Source organism: Erythrolamprus reginae, chromosome 2 (assembly GCF_031021105.1).
Source record: "Erythrolamprus reginae isolate rEryReg1 chromosome 2, rEryReg1.hap1, whole genome shotgun sequence".
In the NCBI taxonomy this organism is placed as follows: Eukaryota; Metazoa; Chordata; class Lepidosauria; order Squamata; family Dipsadidae; genus Erythrolamprus; species Erythrolamprus reginae.
The window spans coordinates 41,200,491-41,218,222 of NC_091951.1; the positions used below are offsets into that span (position 1 = coordinate 41,200,491).

The window sequence follows — 17,732 nt, forward strand, 5'->3', positions numbered from 1 at the left end:
AAGTCAAAGTCAGTAAAGCAGTCACGAAACACAAGGATCAGATAATCCTCCACAATGGCCAAACCCACAGGCTGCTATTTATAGCAGCCTCACTAATTACCACAGCCCCACCCAACCACAGGTGGCCTCATTTTCTTTGATAATAATCTCTCAGTTGTTGCTGCCTATGCATCGCTCTCCTCATGCATGGCTGTATCATTAACTCTTGTTCTGAATCCAAGGAGAGAGATAATTGGTCTCCTGAGCTGTCTGCTACACTTTCCTCCTCCCTGTCACTCATGTCTTCTTGGTCAGAGGAGCCTTCATCATCAGATTCCACCGGGGGCAAAACAAGCCTGCAGCATGTGGGTGTCTCCCCCACATCCACAGTCCTTGGGGCAGGAGCAGGGCCAGAGCTAACCACAACAAGTACTAGTTGACTTCAATCTTTTTATTAGAGTTCCATCATTATTTTTGCTCTTGACATCATTTTGCCAGCAGAAGTTTTCCCTACAAACACTGTATGGGGCCAATTCCATGACTGTTTCTTGGTCTTGATAAAGCAGCTCTCTGAAATAGAGTATATGCTGCAATAAATATGTTAGTCTTTACAACAGATGTTTAGGCCCAATTAAATATCCATTGGATCAGTTTCAGTTAAATTGTGTTTTTCTTGACAATAGACTGGGCAGCCTTTACAATGCAATAAAATAATCACCCGCACAAGAAGAATGCTGTTTTGAATAAATATGTTTATGATTTTACCTTATGGATCAAATTATCTGTTGCAAAATCCAAACCTTGCAGTGTATTTTGCACTTAAGGTAGGTCAGCCTTTCTTACTCGTTACTTGATGTGTGAAACCAGTGACAATGCCTCTGAATTTTTATTGGTGTTATAGGACAGTGATTTTCAACCTTTTTTGAACCGCGGCACATTTTTTACATTTACATTTATGAGCGTGGGGAGGGTGGGGGCTAAAAAAAGTTTGGACAAAAAAATTCTCTCTCTCTTCCTCCCTTTCGCTCTATTTCTCTCTCCCTCCCTCTTTCTCTCCCTTCCTTCTTTCTCTCTCCATCCCTCTTTCTCTTCCTTCCTTCCTCTTTTTTGCTCTCTTTCTCTCTCCCTCCCTCCCTCTGTCTTTCTCTCCTTCCCTCCCTCTCTTTCTCTCTCTATTGCTTTCTCTCTCTCTCTTGCTTTCTTTCTCTTGTTCTCTCTCTCTCTTGTTCTTTCTCTCTCTTTCTTTCTCTCTTTCTTTCTTTCTCTCTCTGAGCTTCGCGGCACACCTGACCATGTCTCACGGCACACTAGTGTGCCGGGGCACACTGTTTGAAAAACACTGTTATAGGAGACCCTCTTTAGAAAGATGTCACAATATATAAGCTGTGCAGTACACAATATTTCTTCCCTTCCTCCTCAGTTTTCCTTTCCATGTTTTTATATCAAAGCAATACAAAAATGGTCATTCAAATAATAGTGAATCAACATTGCAAAATGAAGCACGAGGAGCTGATTTGAAGCGATTGGGTATTATTCACAGTAGTGATGGGTTTTTGTTTTAAAGTAAGTGTGTCTGTGTGCCAGATTAGTTACAAAATATGTTAAACGTTGCAACCAGAAAACTCCAAATCAGCTGTATGACAGTGCAACACAAATATATGCTTTGTGCCATGGAATAGCCTTATATAAATGGATATATGATTGTATTTGCTTGCACGATTCATTTTTAAAATGTACAGTGGTATCTCTACCTACAAACACCTCAACTTATGAACTTTTGTAGATGAGAACCGGGTGTTCCAATATTTTTTTGTCTCTTCTCAAGAACCGTATTCCACTTACAAAACAGCGTCTGAAACTGTAACCGGAAAAGGCAGGGAGAGGCCTCCATGGGGCCTCACTAGGAATCTCCTGGGAGGAAACAGGGCCGGAAAAGGTGGGGAAAAGCCTCCATAGGGCCTCTCTAAGAATCTCCTGGGAGAAAACAGGGCCTCCACCCTCCCTATGGTTTCCCCAATTGCACACATTATTTGCTTTTACATTGATTCCTATGGGAAAAATTGCTTTTTCTTACAAACTTTTCTATTTAAGAACCTGGTCATGGAACGAATTACCGTAAGTTCGTAAGTAGAGGTACCACTGTACATGTTATTTCCAACTCAGTGTGGAAGTAACTTCCTAAAAGTAGGTGGGAAAAACCCCAAAGCAAATTCTGCTGGCAGTTGAAATGCAATGTGCTTCACACAGAAACCTCAGCATTGGAATAGATATAGGAAGCCTCTATAGCAGAAGAAAATGAATGGAGAGGGATGGGGTAGGTAGGAATTTCAAGACACAAAGCTCTTCTGCTCCCAGTGCATGATGTAATGGGAATATAAATTATCTACGATGTCCCAGAAATTTCTCTGTTGAAGGCTTTGACTTCAGATTAGCCAAAAAGATAGGTGGCCATCAGTTTGATTCTAAATTCTTTTTCAGATGTGTTTTTATTGATTTTTCACAGTCTACATATTATAATATTCCTCCAATGCTGGAGGAACCCTAATACACCCATTGAAAGTTTGATAATCAAGAAGATATGTGATTGCATAGAAATGTACAAATTAACTATAGAACTTAAGAGGACAAAAGGACTCAGGCACATTTATTTCATTTTGCACTCTGCTACAGAGTGGTATGGGAGAACAACTCTCCTGGGAGATAAGTGTCCATTTTCAAATCAGTGTTTTTTTTCCTCCTACCATCAGGGCTTTCTGTCAGTCAAAAGCCATTTTATACCGTTGCAACTTCTGCCATTAAAATACATCCCTGAGTGGCACTTTCAGTGACATTTAATGCTTCCCTAAAAACTCAAAAACTAATCATTCCTCTGCTGAATACAGTTAAGCAAAGAAGTCCCACAGCAATTTTCACATTGCTCATATACGTACAAAATTACGCAAGGTTTCTCGACTGGCTGAAATCCCAAGTCTGGAATAATGCAGAAGAATAATGACTTGTTTCCAATTTTGTTAGCCACCGGAGTTGGGCGGCATATAAATCCTGTTAAATAAATAAAAAATACAGTGGTACCTCATCTTATGAACGCCTCTTCTAACAAACTTTTCAAGATACGAACCCGGTGTTTTTTTGCCTCTTCTTCTGAACTATTTTCACCTTACAAACCCAAGCCGCTGCTGGTGGGATGAAGGGGTTTCTTTTCCCCCCCTTTTTTGAAGAAAGAAAAGGGAGGGGCGGCTTGGAGGGGGAAAGAGTTTGCAGAGAACAGCGTGCTTGCAGAGGTACTGAAAGGGTGTCTTTTGAAGAAAGAAAAGGGAGGGGTGGCTTGGAGGGGGAAAGAGTTTGCAGAGAACAGCGTGCTTGCAGAGGTACTGAAAGGGTGTCTTTTGAAGAAAGAAAAGGGAGGGGTGGCTTGGAGGGGGAAAGACTTTGCATTAACAAAAGTAGAACAGTGTGCTTGCAGAGGTACTGAACGGGTGTCTTTTGAAGAAAGAAAAGGGAGGGGCGCCCCCCTTGCCTTTCTTCCCACTCACCCTTTAGCCTAGCCTTGCTTCTTCCACCCGCCCCCTTTAGCTGCTCCTCCTTGCCCTCTGTTCGACTCCCTTCTAAAGTTTGGGATTTTCCTGAAGGATTTGCAGGCATTATTGGCTTTTCCATTGATTCCTATGGGAAACATTGTTTCGTCTTACGAACTTTTCACCTTACGAACCTCCTCCTGGAACCAATTAAGTTCATATCATGAGGTACCACTCTAAATCAATCTCAGGGGCATAAGGAGAGCTGAGATCCAGATGCTACCCAGAACCAAGGGTGAATCCTCTCTTGCTTGAACGAGGTGGGTGGGAAAGTAAAGATGGGAGCGTCCTGCTCTGCATCGAAAAAGGCCACCCACCCTCCCTCGTAATCCAGATGGACCCTGATCCTCTTGGGCTTCCTGGGGAGAAACAGGATAGTCCAGTGAGAGGTCAGGGCCTGCAACTGGCCCCAGCACTGCTGTATTGCCCAAACGCCTTGCTCTGGGTTGAGGTTGAGATTGCCCTTCCTTCTCACGGACTCCCGGGCAACGCCAATGGCCCAGTTGTGCTCCTGCTCGATGTTCACCACCCAGGAGTGTTTCCCAGAGCGGAAGCATTCGCGGCCCAGCACAAAGGACTCGGCATCAAATCTCTCAGGATTGTCCGGCAAGACCTTTGCATGACCCAGGTGCGTGACCGTCTTCTGATCCAAGGAGAGCGAGAGATGGCGATTGGCCGTGCGTGGGTCCAGGGTTATGCAGCTGACAGGAAAGACTGAGAGAAAGAGAAAAAGGGTGGGTGGTTATGCTGTCTTCTCAGCTCCAACCTCCTTTCTCAATTATCCAATTAATTAATGGTTATGACCTATAAACCATCTTTCAGCTGTGGCGAGGGGGGCATTTGTCCAGGTTCGCCTGGTGCACCAGTTGCGGCCCTACCTGGACCGGGACTCACTGCTCACAGTCACTCATGCCCTCATCACCTCGAGGCTCGATTACTGTAACGCTCTCTACATGGGGCTACCTTTGAAGAGTGTTCAGAAACTTCAGATCATGCAGAATGCAGCTGCGAGAGCAATCATGGGCTTCCCTAGGTATGCCCATGTTATACCAACACTCCGCAGTCTGCATTGGTTGCCGATCGGTTTCCGGTCACAATTCAAAGTGTTGGTTATGACCTATAAAGCCCTTCATGGCATCGGACCAGAATATCTCTGGGACCGCCTTCTGCCACACGAATCCCAGCGACCAGTTAGGTCCCACAGAGTTGGCCTTCTCTGGGTCCCGTCGACTAAACAATGTTGTCTGGCGGGACCCAAGGGAAGAGCCTTCTCTGTGGCGGCCCTGACTCTCTGGAACCAACTCCCCCCAGATATCAGAGTTGCCCCCACCCTCCTTGCCTTTCGCAAGCTCCTTAAAACCCACCTCTGTCATCAGGCATGGGGGAATTGACATTTTCCCTCCCCCTAGGCTTATAAAATTTATGCATGGTATGCTTGTATGTATGATTGGTTCTTTAAATTGGGGTTTTTTAGATTATTTTTAATATTAGATTTGTTTACATTGTCTTTTTTATTGTTGTTAGTTGCCCTGAGTCTTTGGAGAGGGGCGGCATACAAATCAATCAATCAATCAATCAATCAAATAAATAAATAAAAAAAGCCCTACATGGCATGGGACCAGAATGCCTACGAGACCGTCTTCTGCCGCATGAATGATGGTGAGACCACACTTGGAGTACTGTGTACAGTTCTGGTCACCTCACCTCAAGAAGGATATAATGGAACTGGAAAAGGTGCAAAAAAGGGCAACAAGAATGATCAAGGAAATGGAGCCTTGGTCTCTTCAGCCTTGAAAGACAGTGCTTAAGGGATGATTATCTTAGGATGGATATATGTTTATCCCAGGCATGTTTAAATTAAGTTAGTGTGGATTTATCCACCACGTCTGCTGGAAGTTTGTTCCAAGGATCTACTACTCTTTCAGTAAAATAATATTTTCTCATGTTGTATAGAGTTAAGAGGAACCCGCCCCTACTACGTTGTCATTGGTGTGACCTAAGTGTAGCACATAAAATGATCTGATACAAGGCCCTACATGTCAATGACTACTTCAACTTCAACCACAACCAAGCACGAGCACACAGTAGATACAAACTTAGGGTAAACCGCTCCAAACTCGATTGAAGAAATTACGACTTTCAGTAATAGAGTGATCAGTGCCTTGAGTGCACTACTTGACTCTGGTTTCTTCCCCAAACCACCAAAACCTTAACCTTAAACTGTGTACCGTTGACCTCACTCTATTCCTAAGGGGTCTCTAAGGGGTGGGCATAAGAGCACCAATGTACCTTCCATCTCTGTCCTAAAGTCCCCATGTATACTTAACCATGTTTATATGTTTTACGTATTCACTGTTAGTACAGGGTACGTGTTTGTTAGGGTTTGCCACTGTAAACTTGTACTATCACTTTAAATGTTAAATATTCTAGGCTGGTTCGTCATAAGAGGGCGCCAGTACTTTTTCCCTCAAATGACGCTATAACGTTCATTTCTGCCCTGTCATTTTTATTTTGCTTTGCCTTGAGTGGGGAGTGTATTTGCTTTGTGCGTATTTTATTGTATTTGCTTAGCGCTTATTATTAATCATTTCTATCTTATGTCTATATGTAAATAGTACTTATTAAGCATAACTAAGTCTGTGTATTTTTATTTGGCTTTATCACATATCCACGCTCTGTTAAAATTCTCTGCTCGGTGTATGTCGAAGGTCTCATAGCCTAGCTATACCGAGACATACCAACATTCACAATCGTGTTTGTACTTTTTCTGTAGTTTTATATATGCTTGCCTAAATAAATAAGTAAGTGAGTGAGTGAGTGAGTGAGTGAGTGAGTGAGTGAATGAATGAATGCCTTTGGGAGTTGCAAGTTCCAAAAGTATGCAAGAGTAAAAAAAAACCAAAAACCCATCACCAATTAAGTAGCATGACCTTTCTTACATGCTTTGAGGACATCGTTATACAATCCTTGCCGGAAGATCTGGGGATGACTGGGCTGATCAGTCTGACCCGGAATGACAGCATTAAACCTTTGAGTTTTGCTTTTCTGCAATTCGTCCATCAGTGATTCTAGACAAGAGAGAAGAATGAAGATTTAGTCCTATCACGAACACACTGGAGAATTTGCTCTTTTTACATGCACATGCACACACACACACACAAACATTTATCTATCCATCCATTCTTCCTTTCCACTGGGACGAGTTTTAAAATTGATCCCCAATGAGCCCTAGAATCTCTGAAATAAGGACTCTAAAAATTAAAAAGATTCGGAAAATTTCTGCTCAAAAAATTGTCACAGTTCTTAGAAACATAGAAGATTGACAGTAGAAAGAGACCTCATGGTCCATCTAGTCTGCCCTTATACTATTACAAAGTATATAAAATATTATATTATATTATATATTATATTTATATAGTGTTCCCTCGATTTTCACTGGGGATGCGTTCCGAGACCGCCTGCGAAAGTCAAATTTCGGCGAAGTAGAGATGCGGAAGTAAATACACTATTTTTGGCTACGAACAGTATCACAAGCCTTCCTTTAACACTTTAAACCTCTAAACTGCAATTTCTCATTCCCTTAGCAACCATTTAGATTATTACTCACCATATTTATTAAAGTTTATTAAAAAAAATATTTATTAAAGGCGGACGAAAGTTTGGCGATGACGTATGACATCATCAGGCGGGAAAAACCATGGTATAGGGGAAAAAACAGCAAAGTATTTTTAATTAATATTTTTGAAAAATCGTGGTAGCCGTTTCGCGAAGTTTGAACCCACGAAAATCGAGGGACCACTGTATATTATAAAATATTATATTATAATATTATTCTTCAGAAGGTATTGTTAACTGGGAAATGGAATTAAGAATCATTTGTGGCATCAGGAGCCCTGAGCATGTCTTTACAATTTTTGTTTAAAGGTAACATAATCTCACACCCCATTACTCCAGAGCTGAGGTTGGATACCTGGGACTCCCAGCATTTCCCATATCTGGCCATGCTAGGTAAAACTGTTGGGAAGTTTAATTAAAGCAACATGTGGGTGGCTTTAATGTTTTCTGTCTCTGCTCCAGAAAAGGAAAATTGAAAAATTGAGATCTGTTTGCACAACATCTTGCCACATGATTGCCACAAGATAATTAGTAAGACGTGTACAATCTCCTGTTGCCCAAAATGTAACAGGACCCCATAAATCATCCTCAAGGAGATGTCTACCATGCACCCACTCCTCTTTTAGAATTCCTCTTTTTCTTGCAACTGCTGTTCCAATCATCTTTTTCAAGTGATTGGTTCTCAGACTGGGCAAAATATTTTTCTTGGACATTCTTGTGTAAAACAAGTATCAAACCTCTTTCTTATAGGCTAAGAACTGTACTGAAATGCTTAAAACAGCATTAAAAGGTTAGACAAGAACAGAATTGGACACACAAGGAATTTGTCTTGGAAAGGAATTTTCTCAATCAAAACAGCAGATTCATATATAAAATGGACCTTTTGCAAAATGGTAATTGTCAATACTAGGAGCTGCCATTTAAATTTTCCATAATACCCTCAACCAATATTTCTCAACCTTGAAAACTTTAAGAACTGCAGACTTCAATTCCCAAAATTCCCCCAGCTATCATGTTGGCTGGGAGCTGAAATCCACACACCTTAATCTTGCCAAGATTGAGAATCACTGCCCTCAACATTACCATAATACAGTGGTACCTCGTCTTACGAACCCCTCGTCATACGAACGTTTCAAGATACGAAGCCGGGGTTTAAGATTTTTTTGCCTCTTCTTCCGAACTATTTTCACCTTACGAACCTCCCGCCGGTGCTGGGATGCCCCATCTCCGGACTTCCATTGCCAGCGATGCACCCGTTTTTGAGCTGCTGGGATTCCCCTGCAGCATCGCAAAAACGTGGAAGTCTTGAGGTGGGGTTTCCCATGGAGGGGAGCCTCAGGGGAATCCCAGCAGCGCAAAAACGGGCGCTTTGGCTGGCAAAAGGGGTGAATTTTGGGCTTGCAGGCATTAATTGCTTTTCCATTGATTCCTATGGGAAACATAGTTTGTCTTACGAACATTTCACATTATGAACCTCATCCTGGAACCAATTAAGTTTGTAAGACAAGGTATCACTGTACTTTGGGCCAAGGTGTTATTTCCACATAATTACTTTCAGTATTCATGGAAGTAGAAATTCTCATCAAATCTAGAGGAAAAAGTCCTACGAATTAATCTATTCCTTCTTTCGACCCTCTCTACTTTTTCCTTATTTGAAGAACATTTAACAGGAACAAGGTTTACCATACCATACTTTTGAGGAGTGTTCGGAAACTAGTAGTATGTTTTGTTGTGTGAATGATAATGAATGATTTTAATTAAATTAAATTAAATTAAATTAAATTTAATAGACTTGCATGCCGCCCCTCTCCGCAGACTCGGGGCAGCTCACAACAAAATAGTGACAATGTAGCAAATCTAATATTAAAAACATTCTAAAACCAACATTGGAGCCATACAACACAATCATACCATGCATAAACTGAATAAGCCTGGGGGTAGGTGGGTGGTATCTCAGTTCCCCCGTGCCTGGCGACATAGGTGGGTCTTTAGTAACTTACAAAAGGCAAGGAGGGTGGGGGCGGTTCTAATCTCCGGAGGGAGTTCATTCCAGAGGGCCGGGGCCACCACACAGAAGGCTCTTCCCCTGGGGCCTGCCAGACGACATTGTTTAGTCGACGGGACCCAGAGAAGGTAAACTCTGTGGGACCTTATCGGTCGCTGGGATTCGTGCGGCAGAAGACGGTCCCAAAGGTATTCTGGTCCGATGCCATGTAGGGCTTTTAAATCTTATTAGAGCTTTTTAAAGGTTTTAGTATATTAATTGGATTTTTAGATATGTATATGGTATATTGTTTTTTGGCACATTGTGAGCCACCCCGAGTCCAATAAATAAATAAATACAATTACAGAAATGCGTATTTCTTATGTAGCTTCCGTACCTCTAAATTTCTTGATGTTTTCCATTAATAGACCACTTTGCTGAGAGATGGCCCTGAGATCTTTTTCCAGGTTAACAGGTTTCTCTTGGAGGCAAAGGAGCTCACCCTTTTCACACCTAAGAGATCAGAGAAGTCCCAAACTATTTTAGTTCTGTGGCTTTCCCTGATTTCTGGCTGCCTCTTAAGTATCTGGTAAGAAAAAAATCAGAAGGACAGCCAGGCTGTCTGCAAATTAAATTTCCACTGGGTCTCTTTAAAAGAAAGAATAGGGATTTTTTCTCTGCTAGTCAGAGCTCACAGAGGAGCATAAAGATTTTTTCAAAAAAAATATGTAATCTTTCAAATACTTTCCTAGCCCCACAAGATTATAAATCAATTTTCCTATTTTATTGTTTGTAGTTTGTTGCAGTATAGCATAAAAATGTTAGAATAGGGTTATATCATATTATATATATCTGGACCTCTAGCATATAAATGCTCTGCTTACCCTGATTCTATTATAGCCAGGATAGGATGGTACTAACTGCTTAATCTGTATTTCTGGTGAATTACAACAGGGAAAACAACTGACCATAAAAGGGCTCAATAAACATCTCACTGATAAACAAGTTTACATCACCCCAGACAGGACTTTATACGATCAAAGGGGGAGATTTACATTGCCTGAAGCAAACACAGGACAAGAGGGTGATTAAGGAGATTGGTTGTGATAAGGCAGAAGGCTTCAGAGAAATTAGGTGTGAGAAACATTTGCTCTGAGGAAGAGTTTCTAGGAAATTGGTTTGTGGGAAAGGAAGGACTCAAAGATATGTCATGTTTGAAGTTATGTTATTGGATGTTTGTGTATCACTTGACATGTACGTGTAATTATCCCCATTTTGCTCATGCTCCCAAATAAAAAGAAGTACACAACTCTATGCTGTGTCACTTCACCCAGAGAGAAAATGTGTCCAAGTCTTCTTTCTAGGGTTCACGTTCGTGAGTGATCCCACACGGCTGGGTTGCTCTTAGCCCCTTTGAAGACGTTGTCTTCATCAGGGACTTTGACAGCATCCACAGTAGTTGATAAAAGTCTTCTTTTTTTTTTGCAAGAGTTTTGGAGAATACGTAAGAAGGAGGAGTAGGCACTATGGCATACCTGAATTACTTAAGAGAAGGGTATTCATTCAATAAGGTTTAAAGGAAATTAAGTTTGAATTCAGTTAGATGAAAATTAGATATATAGATGACAAAATTAGAGGTCAAGTTTGGGGGGGGGGATTGATACCAGAAGTAATTAATTGGGAACTAATAATTTTTGGTAGATTACTTATAAAGAAAATTACTAACTCGATACTGTTTTTATTACAATATGAAAATATTTTAAATTGTGTTGAAGAAGCTTGTATGGAGAAAAATAAAAAGAACTTTACCCTCCCCCCCAAAAGATTATAAATCATATACCTGATTAACGTTTCCTTGAGATCCTAGAGAAATCAGAGAGACATTTGAGTTACTTTGTGAAGAGGAAACAAATTATCAGAGGAAAAGTTTGTTCAGGAGGATTTTACAATTTTTTTTCATTTATTTTACAATATAGCATATAGCTAAGGGGGATAATCTGAAGCAAGAAGTGGTTCTTAAAAGCAGAATTCCTCCTAAAATGCTTAAAAAATATCCCACTGAGCAGAGAGAGGTCTGGTTTGAAGCTCTACCTCCCTGGATTTATTGTGTCAGGGGGATTCTGGGAAAATCAAGTGTCACAAGATTTTTACTGAAATTACATCTTAGTTCCCAATGCAGATTATTGTTTTTGTTTTGCCATCTAAACACCTTTGCCAAACATCCTTGCAAAGATACTTAGCTTCAAGGAGAAACAACAATTTCTGTTTAAAAAATCAATAACCCTAGAATGCCTACCTGTAAAAATTCACCTGCAGGCCTCTGACAGTGCTTCTCTAAGTCACAGACCAGGTCATCAAGAGAAGAAAGGTTGTTTGAAAGTTTGGTGTTACTTTCATCCTGTTGCTTCTCCACGTCACTCAAGCGAGCCAAGAGGCTACTTTCTTGCTCTTCGAGAAACAAGCGGAGTTGCTGGAATGTCTGCGCAATCTTTCTTCTCTCTGCTTTGATGTCTTCCTGAAGTCGACAGAGAAAGAAAATAAAAAGTCAGCTGCGAGAGCAATAATGGGCTTCCCCAGGTATGCCCATGTTACACCAACACTCCGCAGTCTGGAGTGTTGGTTATGACCTATAAAGCCCTTCATGGCATCGGACCAGAATATCTCCGGGACCGCCGTCTGCCGCACAAATCCCAGCGACCGGTTAGGTCCCACATAGTTGGCCTTCTCTGGGTTCCGTTGATGAAACAATGTTGTCTGGCAGGACCCAGGGGAAGAGCCTTCTCTGTGGTGGCCCCGACCCTCTGGAACCAACTCCCCCCAGAGATGAGAACTGCCCCCACCCTCCTCGCCTTTCATAAACTCCTTAAAACCCATCCCCACCTCCGCATGGGGAAATTGATTCCCCTGAGCCGTTTCCGCTCTATGTATGGTTTGTCTGGGATACATGACTGTTTTTATATTAAGGGTTTTAAATGGTTTTTAACTATTGGATTTGTACTGTGTTTTCTTGTTGTGAGCCACTCCGAGTCTTCGGAGAGGGGTGGCATACAAATCTAATTAATAATAATAATAATAATAATAATAATAATAATAACAACAACATTATTATCATTATTATCATTATTATCATTAATTTTATTATTATTATGTGTTTAGTGGACAAAAATTGCTCATGATTACTTTTCAGGCCCTCAAAATAAAACTGTTTTGTTTTACAAAATGTGCATCTAAGTGGGGGATGTATTTCAGTCAAGAGAAACCGCTACGGCTTTCCTTAGTGCTGTATATGAATAAGTTACCTACCAAATAAGCAGCTGTTTGTTTCTCCTGAATCTGCTTTGATCCTTCAGCAGCCATTCTCCTCAGCTTCAGTCTCTGTAGCTTGATCTGGACTGCTTTCTGAGGAAACAAAATCTGTTAGGATTATTCCCCAGCAATGATGGAAATGCTAAATCATTTAGGAAGCTGATTTTATTGGGGGACTGAAGCAGAGGTGAAATTCAAATCCCCCCCCCTTAGGAGTGGCTTAGTGGGTGGGGTGGGAGTTGCTTAGTGGGTGGGGTGTGGGAGTGGCTTAGTGGGTGGGGTGTGGCTTAATTCTGTAAACCAGTGTTTCCCAACCTTGGCAACTTGAAGATATCTGGACTTCAACTCCCAGAATTCCCCAGCCAGCATTCGCTGGCTGGGGAATTCTGGGAGTTGAAGTCGAAATATCTTCCAGTTGCCAAGGTTGGGAAACACCGCTGTAAACCACTTAGAGAGGGCTGCAAAAGCACTATGAAGCTGTATACAAATCTAAGTGCTATTGCTATAATCTGGCATACAGTCAATCCTGGGAAATCCAGCTGTTGCCTTCGCCATCACTTGAAGCCGTAATATGGTGGTTGGGTTGTACAGCACATACACAGTAATAGTGTTATTCAAGTGGCTTTAGAATTAAGTGTATTGTGCAATGCCAGATTTTTAGGAAGTATCCAATCAACTCCCAAGTTCAGGAGGAGGGCTCTCAAGGTTTCTGCAAGCAGGGTAGAACTCCATTGCCTCAAAACAGGGAAGAAGGACAGTATCTGCCTCACTAATAGACCAGCCAAAGTTAATAAGAACAGAGTTGGAAAGGACCTTGGAGGTCTTCTAGTCCAACCCCCTGCTTAGGCAGGAAACCCTACACTACTTCAGACAAATGGTTGTCCAACATTTTCTTCAAAAACGTCCAGTGTTGGAGCATTCACAACTTTTGGAGGCAAGCTGTTCCACTGGTTAATTGTTCTAACTGTCAGGAAATGTCTCCTTAGTTCTAAGTTGCTTCTCTCCTTGTTTAGTTTCCACCCATTGCTTCTTGTTCTACCCTCAGGTGCTTTGGAGCAGTGTTTTTCAACCAGTGTGCCGTGGCACACTAGTGTGCCGCGAGACATGGTCAGGTGTGCCGCGAAGCTCAGAGAAAGAAAACAAGAGAAAGAAAGAGCAAGAGAGAGAGAAAGAAAACAAGAGAGAAAGAAAGAAAGCAAGAGAGAGAAAGAAAGAAAGAGAGAGAAAGAGAACAAGAGAGAAAGAAAGCAAGAGAGAGAAAGAGAGAGAAAGAAAGCAAGAGAGAGAGAAAGACATAGAGGGAAGTAGGGAGGGAGAGAGAAAGAGCAGAAAAGAGGAAAGAAGGAAGAGAGAAAGAAAGGGATGGAGAGAGAGAGAAAAAAGAGGGAGAGAAAGAGGGCGAGAGAAATAGAGCAAAAGGGAAGAAGAGATAATTTTTTTGTCCAAACTTTTTTTAGCCGCCCCCTCCTCAATGTGCCCCATGGTTTTGTAAATGTAAAAAATGTGCCGCGGCTCAAAAAAGGTTGAAAATCACTGCTTTGGAGAATAGATTGACTCACTTCTATGTGGCAACCCCTGAGATATTGGAACACTGCTATCATGAATCCCCTGGTCCTTCTTTTCATTAACATGGCCAGTTCTTGCAACCATTCTTCATATGTTTTAGCCTCTAATCTCCTAAACATCTTTGTTGCTCTTCTCTGCACTCTTTCTAGAATCTCAACATCTGTTTCACATTGTGGCGACCAAAACTAAATGCAGTATTCCAAGTGTGGCCTCATTAAGGCCTTATAAAGTGGTATTAACACTTCACCTGATCTTGATTCTATCCCTCTATTAATGCAGCCTAGAACTGTGTTGGTTTTTTTGGCAGCTGCTGCACACTGCTGGCTCATATATAATAATAATAATAATAATAATAATAATAATAATAATAATAATAAGAAGAAGAAGAAGAAGAAGAAGAAGAAGAAGAAGAAGAAGAAGAAGAAGAACAACAACAACAACAACAACAACAACAACAGAGTTGGAAGGGACCTTGGAGGTCTTCTAGTCCAACCCCCTGCTTAGGCAAGAAACTCAACACTATTTCACACAGATGGTTATCCAGCATCTTAAAAATTTCCAGTGTTAGGGCATTCACAACTTCTAGAGCCAAGCTGCTCCACTGATTAATTGTTCTGACTGTCAGGAAATTTCTCCTTAGTTCTAAGTTGCTTCTCTCTTTTAGTTTCCACCCATTGCTTCTTGTTCTACCCTCAGGTGCTTTGGAAAATAGGTTGACTTTAATATTTAAATGTTTGTCCACTGGGACTCCAAGATTCCTCCTCTCACAGTTACTTGGGAGTCCTAGTGCAGTGTTTCCCAACCTTGACAACTTGAAGATATTTGGACTTCAACTCCCAGAATTCCCGGGAGTTGAAGTCCAAATATCTTCAAGTTGCCATGGTTGGGAAACACTGTCCTAGTGGACAACCGTTTAAATATGAGCCAGCATTGTGCAGCAGCTGCCAAAAAGGCCAACACGGTTCTAGGCTGCATTAACAGAGGGGTAGAATCCAGATCCATTTACCTTGTAGTCTTCAGCTGCCTCCTCGACGGGAAGTACCAGGTGGGCTCGGTGCTTCTTGGATTTGCCGCACACCACGCAGACGAAAGCGCGGTCCTCCCAGCAGAAAAGCTTGAGGGGCTCCCGGTGTTGTTCACAGAGGGCTTCTCCGCGCAACCTTTCGGCGGCTTGCAGGCGCAGCCCTTCCGACGGCGTCCTGGATTCGGAGATCCGTTTTTCAGGGCTGTCCTGAACCCGGGACGCGAGTCTCCCCAGATCCCCCATGGTCTGGACCAGCAACAACACCTGGGCGGGGGGGGAAAAGCTCCAATTAGCACCTGGACGGGGGGGGCTCCAACCAGCTCCTCTGCAAACACTCCGGAGGACGAAAACTGGGGCGGCGGCGGGGGGGGGGGGGAAGCGTTCCGCATTCAAAACACCCTCGGTAAGTTTCGCTTTACTCTAAGCAACCTAAGCGATGGGAGGAGTGCTTTTCCCACGTGTCTCGCGTCCGATTGGTGGAAGGGAGGGACCCTCGATGTGGGAAGGGTGGGGCGAAATGTTAGTCACAGTCTCCCGAGAGAGGCGAGGTTTTACGGTGACCAATTTGAAAGAGCTTAGCGGGGATTTCTGCAGGGTGGAGCCACAATTTAGGCTTAGAATAAGAATTAGAATAATTGAAATCATTATGACTGTAACTTTAAAATGACATCTCGTTGCCTACAATCTCACACTACTCACAAGAGCCTACAAAACTTGCCAGACCCATCCTAGAATACAGCTCATCTGTCTGGAACCCATACCACATCTCGGACATCAACACCCTTGAAAAGGTCCAAAAATATTTCACCAGAAGAGCCCTTCACTCCTCCACTAGAAACAGAATACCCTACGAAACGAGACTTACAGTACTGGGTCTAGAAAGCTTAGAACTGCGACGCCTAAAACACGATTTAAGTATTGCCCACAAGATCATATGCTGCAACGTCCTACCTGTCAATGACTATTTCAGCTTCAACCGCAACAACACAAGAGCACGCAACAGATTCAAACTTAATATTAACCGCTCCAAAGTTGACTGTAAAAAATATGAGTTTAACAATTGAGTTGTCGAAGAGTGGAACTCATTACCAGACTCAATAGTGTCAACCCCTAACCCCCAACATTTCTCCCTTAGAGTTAGACTATCCACAATTGACCTCTCTTCAGGTTCCTTAGAGGTCAGTAAGGGGCGTACATAAGTGCACCAGTGTGCCTTTCGTCCCCTGTCCAATTGTCTTTCCTTTATCTCATATATCACATATATGTTCTTCCTTTCATATATCTTCTCTATTTTATATTTTTCTTTATACTGTATATATTACCTCATGTCTATTCTTTTCTATGTATTGTGTATTGGACAAAATAAATAAATAAATAAAACTCCCAAAGGGTCACCACCTCCAACATACACTACGTAAACATGATGATTATTATATATTATAATAATATATAACTATGCCTGCAGGCAGGCAGGCTAGAGGTGATAGGTAGAATAGAATAGAATAAATCCATTTTGTAATAATTTAATAAATATTACTCAGTATACATCTTTGGTTTTGACATCTCAATATTTAAAAACTCCAACTGTATAAAATTCAATCAATCCCATTGTTATGTTTCCAAATCCCCTAAATCTTTAAATTTCTTTAGTATTTTACAGCCTTGTGGTTTTTCAATTACATCTCTTCCCAATTGTTCAATTTTTAAAGTTTTATTTAACTTTTCTTGTTTTCTTTTTTTAATCACCATTCTATTTTGCATCATAGAGGACAGTCTGTTCTGTCAAATAGAATAGAATTCTTTATTATTTTGCCATCCTAGAATACAGCTCATCTGTTTGGAACCCATACCGCATCTCGGACATTAATACCCTCAAAAATGTTCAAAGATACTTCACCAGAAGAGCCCTGCACTCCTCTACCCGAAACAGAATACCCAATGAAATTAGACTGACAATCCTGGGTCTTGAAAGCTTAGAACTATGATGCCTTAAACATGATCTAAGTACGTATTGCCCACAAGTTCATATGCTGCCTGTCAACGACTACTTCAGCTTCAACCTTAACAACACAAGAGCACACAACAGATTAACAGCTTCAAACTTGATTGTAAAAAATATGACTTTAGTAATAGAGTCCTTGAAGCGTGGAACTCATTACCAGACTCCGTAATATTATCAACTAACACCCAACATTTTTCCCTTAGACTGTCCACGGTTGACCTCTCCAGATTCCTAAGAGGTCAGTAAGGGGCGTGCATAAGTGCACTAATGTGCCTTCCGACCCCTGTCCTATTGTCTCTCCTATATCACCTATATCTTTTTCCTAGCTCATATATATCTTTTCTATACCTATATCTTTTCTTCTATTCTCTCATTGATATATTTTATTCCTATGCTCTCTCCTCTTTCTTTCTCTAATATATTTTACTTGGAGGTATCCTCTATTCCCTTCATTGTGTATTATTGTTTATTGGACAAAATAAATAAATAAAAAAGAGTGATTGGACACAAGGAATTGTGTCTTTGGTACATATGCTCTCAGTGTACATAAAAGATTTGTCAAGAATCATGGGGCATGGGGGGGAGGGCATTGCATTATGGGCATGGGCACGCATGCGCTATTGAGCGCACGCATATCCTTTTGGCACCAAGCAAAAAAATATCTGCCATCACTGATATTTT

At 41.6% G+C, this 17,732-nt stretch overlaps 1 protein-coding gene across 1 annotated transcript; it reads right to left on the bottom strand.

Annotated features, from left to right (window-relative positions):
* Window positions 1-415: 415 nt before the first annotated feature.
* LOC139160255 (E3 ubiquitin-protein ligase TRIM7-like) lies at window positions 416-15,516 on the bottom strand. Its single transcript, XM_070737941.1, has 7 exons — window positions 15,032-15,516; window positions 12,457-12,552; window positions 11,450-11,668; window positions 10,994-11,016; window positions 9,551-9,666; window positions 6,494-6,622; window positions 416-4,268 (listed from the first exon to the last, which is right to left on the bottom strand). The coding sequence occupies exons 1-7, from the start codon at window positions 15,290-15,292 to the stop codon at window positions 3,742-3,744; spliced, it is 1,371 nt and encodes a 456-aa protein (XP_070594042.1). The 5' UTR covers window positions 15,293-15,516; the 3' UTR covers window positions 416-3,741.
* Window positions 15,517-17,732: the final 2,216 nt, after the last annotated feature.

Excerpts from the sequence above, each read along its gene's own strand:
- LOC139160255 (XM_070737941.1), bottom strand. The coding sequence starts at position 15,292 with ATGGGGGATCTGGGGAGACTCGCGTCCCGGGTTCAGGACAGCCCTGAA. Across the intron at positions 12,553-15,031 it reads AGGCAGCTGAAGACTACAAG|AAAGCAGTCCAGATCAAGCT; the intron begins GTAAATGGATCT and ends TTGTTTCCTCAG. Across the intron at positions 11,669-12,456 it reads AACAAACAGCTGCTTATTTG|GAAGACATCAAAGCAGAGAG; the intron begins GTAGGTAACTTA and ends TGTCGACTTCAG.